Consider the following 5,326-nt stretch of genomic DNA (forward strand, 5'->3'; position numbering starts at 1 on the left):
GATGAAAGCCAATATGAGAATCTTTTGGATAGACTCTGAAACCAAATTTCTTTTATGGGAGGTTGCCTTCCCGAACAACAACACGTAAAATCACTATATGCCCTCTTCCTTCTCTTTTTCTGCACTTGACATTGACTACTCTCGGTCATCTTCCCATAAAAACTAGGTGAGGTTTAGAAGGTTTCGAGTTTCAATTCATGCTCACTCCTCTTGTGAAATTAACATTATCTTCCTCCATCTACGTACTATGTACTTTCGAAGCAAATCAAAAACTAAAGCTAAGGAACAAGAAGTAGAACAGTGTATGTGGTTTGATTGAAAAAGAGCAAGCTTTGACGCAAAGAGGTACGAGTATAATAAATGCTACATTACGAACCTATTTTGTGAAAAGAACTGATGTGAAGCTCGTTCAAGAGGAAGAACACAAATCCATAGCAATAACAAATAGGGCGACAATTGCCGGAGCAGGGAGGAGGGAAGAGTCGCCTCGCCAGAAGGAGTGAAGAGTTGGGGCATTCGATGCGGCGTCAAGGGGGTCTCACCGTAGGAGGTAGGGCGCCAGGGGAAGAGTCTCCGGAAGGGAAGAGTCGCCGAGGTGAGTACGTTGGGAGAAGAAAGGTGCGGCGTGGGGTAGGGGGGCCAACTTAGGGTTAATAAAGGTTATTAGCGACGAAGTATATACTTTTTGTCGCTAATCTAGTTTTGCGACAAAATTTGGGTATTCCGTCGTTAATTATTTGCAACGTATTATAATTTTTCGTCTCTAAACAAATGATTAGTGATGCAATATATACCTTTTGTCGCAAACATTTTAGCGGCGAATTAATTCGTCGCCAACGTATATTTTTTTTTACAAAGAAATTTTGCATCGATACTACATTTAGTTGCAAATAATGTTATTTAGCTACGAAATATAATTTCGTCGCTAATAATTCTTTACTATTTTCCTGATTTGTTTTATGTATATATATAAGTTTTAAATTTACAATTTCTGGCCATCATATTTCTCAAATTCAATACCAACATGAAAGTTTGTATGTTATTAATTCATTTTATCCAAATTATACCTTTTATTTTTAACTTTACAATATAAATTTAGTTTTAATTTAACTATCAACTTTCTATTTTTTATATAATTTAGATATCCAACTCTTACAATCCAACTAATCTTAAAAGTAACTAGTTTGATCCAATAATTTTTTTTACCAACTATTAAGGTAAACTTAAAAGCATAGATGAGTTTTAGTTGACAGTCCAACATTATAAGTAATTTGAACTTTTTACCAAGTACATTCCATTACTTATCATTGCATTGTAGCTCCAGGACATCCAACAAATTTCTACGTGAAGAGGAAGAGAGGTAACGTGTGATAAGATATAAAGCAATTTTTTATACCGTTAAAATAATTCCATTGTATTTTCATAGAAAATAATATTATATTAATTCAATTCATAAGCTCAATTAAACTGAACTAAACCAATAATTTCAGTATAATTTAAATGGCCATCTGGTTTAGTTTAACATTCCTAGTCCATAAATAATAGTCAACGGGATTTAATCTTGCCCAAGCATAAATATAAAAGGAAATGAAGTTATTTGAATGAATCAAAGTCAACTTTTTATTTGGTGCAAGTGTATTTATAAAAAGCTATAGCGATCTTTTTTATAAACCAAAGTCAACTTAAATTGAAATGTTATTGCATATTTAAGAATATGTTAGGTAGTTCATTATTGGTTAATATCTATATATCTATTCTAATGTAGATATTTAAATTGCTGAGCAATTTAATAAATGGTTTAAATAATATTAAATATTTAAGGAAACATATTAATGTCCCACCATGCATAAATTTTGACTACATTAAACACTTTAAATTTATAATATATATAAATATATATGTATGTATTGTCTTACTATTAATTTGAACAAATCTTTGCAGTATAAATATTATTTGAGTCGCCTTCAAGTATTATTTTACTTCCTTTTTTTAGTTTCAAAATAATTGTTTTTATCATTTACTTGGTTAAGCATGATAAATATTATTGGCAATAAATTAATCTGATGGAAGCAATGCATGACTATATATATATATTGGGTTCATTTATGAGAGCAAATGTGCATTCTGACGAAGGCTTATAAGTTCTTCTCCCTTTTCTACCTTAATTTTTTTTTTTTTGTTGATGATTCATCATTAATCTGTTGCTTCTATAAATTTTGTTGATTATTTGATGCTGTACAAGATGGGAATATGCAGTTTCACCAGGTATTTATATTCTGATACTTTTGATTAAATTAATGTAGTTAATTTCATTTGCATATGATCCATTAAAATTCTGAATTAATCAGGATAGTCGAATTAAAATGAAGTTCACTCCATATAGCTTTTTATTTGATTATTACACTGTATATCTATTAAAAATTCATTATTGATATGCAAAATTGAAAATATTGAAAAATCAATAAATTAAATGATGGTAATAGTAAATATTTCAATATCTCCAAGTGTCTCCATATTGATTTTATCTATTTGATTTCAATATTAATTGAAAGTAAAAAACATTTAAAAGTATATATATATATACACACACACTATTTATTTGATAATTATAAAGCAAAAAAGAGCTATTATTTTCTCCAATTTTTTTAAATAAATCGGTTTTAGAAATTATGATTTTAGATGAGACATTATTCATATTTCTCATATTTTAGCCAGTTTTATTTGGGTACCAATTTGTATTTAAATGGAAATTAAACTTCGAAAATTAAATTTTATTAGGTTAATATAAATTTATATTTAAATAAGAATAGAATTTTAAAATTTAAATTAAAATATATTTAATTTAAAATAATGTTAAATTAATTATTGAAGGTATAGTTAATTGTTAAAGTTATTATTTTCTTAAAAATTATAACAACAACAATAACCATGTTTATCTCAATTGGACTCTATCTCCTATTTTATCATCATCTTTTCTTAAATATATTTTTTTATTTTTCATAAAATTTATATGTTATAAATGAAATAGTAGCTCAAATCATTTTTTTATTATTTTTAAAATACATAATTTATTTTAATACTTGCTAAATATATATATTTTTAAAAAGTTACTAATTATTGTAAACAGAAAAAAAAAATATTATTTTGTATATGCAATTTATTTGACTATAAGACAGCATTCATCACTCAATTATTAAAATTAAAAAGATTAGATCAGAATAAAATTTAATTTAATTTGATTTTTTTACTGGATTGGAATTCATGACTAAATCATTATACAATTTTGATTTGCCATTGGTTTGACTAATTGTCTGTTACATTAAAATAAAAAAAATCAAATTTATTTTGACTAATAAAATATCTAATTATTATTAATTTAACGAATTCATCAATTTTAATTCAATTATATTCTAGCAAATATGACAACAAATAAGCTTTGCTAATTATTATATAGACATATACTTTTTTTGATGAACTTTTTTTTGTTATAGGTAATAAAAAATAATTAAAGATGAGTGGTGCAACCAACTTAGATGAGGAATGGGTAGAAAAATTAAAGTATAGACTATCGGTCATTAAAAAACATGAAAATGTAAGAGTAAGTGGACAAGAGCCAACAATGTTTGAAGTTTCAAAAATTTTACGAGATGCTCAGCCTAAGGCCTACGAGCCAAAGATTGTGTCACTCGGGCCGTACCATTATCACAAGCCCCACCTTCGAGCCATGAATCAACAACACAAGTGGTCGTTGCTCAATAAGTTGCTAGATCAAGACCGGTCCAAGGATCTCAAGTATTATCTCAAGGTAATCAAGGACAACGAAACTAGAGCTCGCAATGCTTACCCAACGCAATCGATGATCGGCATATGTGAAAATCAGTTTGTGACGATGATGCTGTTGGACTGTGTGTTTGTCATCGAGATTTTGTGGCTGTGGAAGAAGAGTCCGGAAGGAATAAAAAACCTGGTCTTTATGAGTGAGCAACGATCACAGATAATAGTGGCACGAGACATGTTGTTGTTGGAGAATCAACTGCCCTTCTTTTTGATCGAGACCTTGTTCGACTCCGCATTTACTGGTCATCCAGGCGTGCGCGGCAAGCTAAAGAGCTGGCTGGGTGAATTCTTCAGTGGCTTTTTGGATAGTAAGATATCACAAGTACCTAATGGTTCTCATATCCACCATATTCTCCATCTTTTTTATTTAGGGGTGGTGCCATCAAACATAAATAGTTGTATTTGTGCTGTTTCTCATGCAACAGTAGACTCGGCTGCAACGGAGAGAACTGATCGTCATCAGTCGATTACGAGGCTGGGATGGATTCCGAGTGCGACTCGACTGGAGGAGACAAGAATCAAATTCAGGAGGAATAAGAGCCCCACAGATGCTCAGTTGTTGGGCATCACTTTCGAGAAAGGGTTCCTAAAAGGGGTGCTAACGATCCCCCAGTTTGAGGTCGACGATGACACCAACATTCTCTTCAGGAATCTCATCGCGTTGGAACAGTGCGATATTAGGAACATCGCCGATGTCGGCGCCCCTTTCACGGCCTATGTTTTCTTCATGTCTTGCATCATTCACACTGCTGCAGATGTCGAAATACTCCAGCGAAACGACATCATCATCAGCGGGATCGGCAGCAACAGACAAGTCGCTCGTCTCTTCAACAGTCTTTGCAAGGAGGTGGTGGTCGACAGCGACAAATGCTACCTTTCGCAAGTCGTCAAGGAGGTCAATGCACACAGTAACAGCATATGGAAGAGCTGGTGGGCGGAGCTGATTTATAAATACTTCCGTACTCCTTGGTCATTTATCTCATTTGCTGCAGCCTTTTTGTTCTTCACCATGGCGGTCGTGCAACTCACTTTTACTATTAAAAATTACAAATTACAAATTATAAATTATAAATTACAAGTCAACAAAACTCATCAGTAAGTCAACTTGTAATTTGTTGTTTCGGAAATAGTTCTTTTCTAAAAGAAATGGAGATGGTTTCTAAAAGAGATGGAGATGGAGATGGAGATGGAGAGATAGTGTTCTCTGTGAGTGTCAACACAAACTCCGACAACAATCATCACGTTGTGGAGCTTTATTAATAAAGTTTGGTTATTTGTTTTAATCAAGTTTATATATCTATATATATTAAGCTCTTAGAACATTTACATGTAAAGTTGTTATAACACCAAAATGATATTACAATTAATAGGGATGGATGTTACAACACTTCTTCTTTGAACGGAGTTAATGTGCAATAATAAAATTAAAAATGTATTTATTTATTTAATATAAAACAATAATTCATGAGTGTTATTGTTAATAAATGGA

The 5,326-nt window shown here is 31.2% G+C and overlaps 1 protein-coding gene across 1 annotated transcript; it reads left to right on the top strand.

The window, feature by feature from the left end:
• The first annotated feature begins 3,495 nt into the window (after positions 1 to 3,495).
• Positions 3,496 to 5,016, top strand: LOC122017305 (UPF0481 protein At3g47200-like). The gene is made up of 2 exons (XM_042574876.1): positions 3,496 to 4,169; positions 4,263 to 5,016. The coding sequence occupies exons 1-2, from the start codon at positions 3,512 to 3,514 to the stop codon at positions 4,934 to 4,936; spliced, it is 1,332 nt and encodes a 443-aa protein (XP_042430810.1). The 5' UTR covers positions 3,496 to 3,511; the 3' UTR covers positions 4,937 to 5,016.
• Positions 5,017 to 5,326: the final 310 nt, after the last annotated feature.

Source organism: Zingiber officinale, chromosome 8B (genome assembly GCF_018446385.1).
Source record: "Zingiber officinale cultivar Zhangliang chromosome 8B, Zo_v1.1, whole genome shotgun sequence".
NCBI classification, from domain to species: Eukaryota; Viridiplantae; Streptophyta; class Magnoliopsida; order Zingiberales; family Zingiberaceae; genus Zingiber; species Zingiber officinale.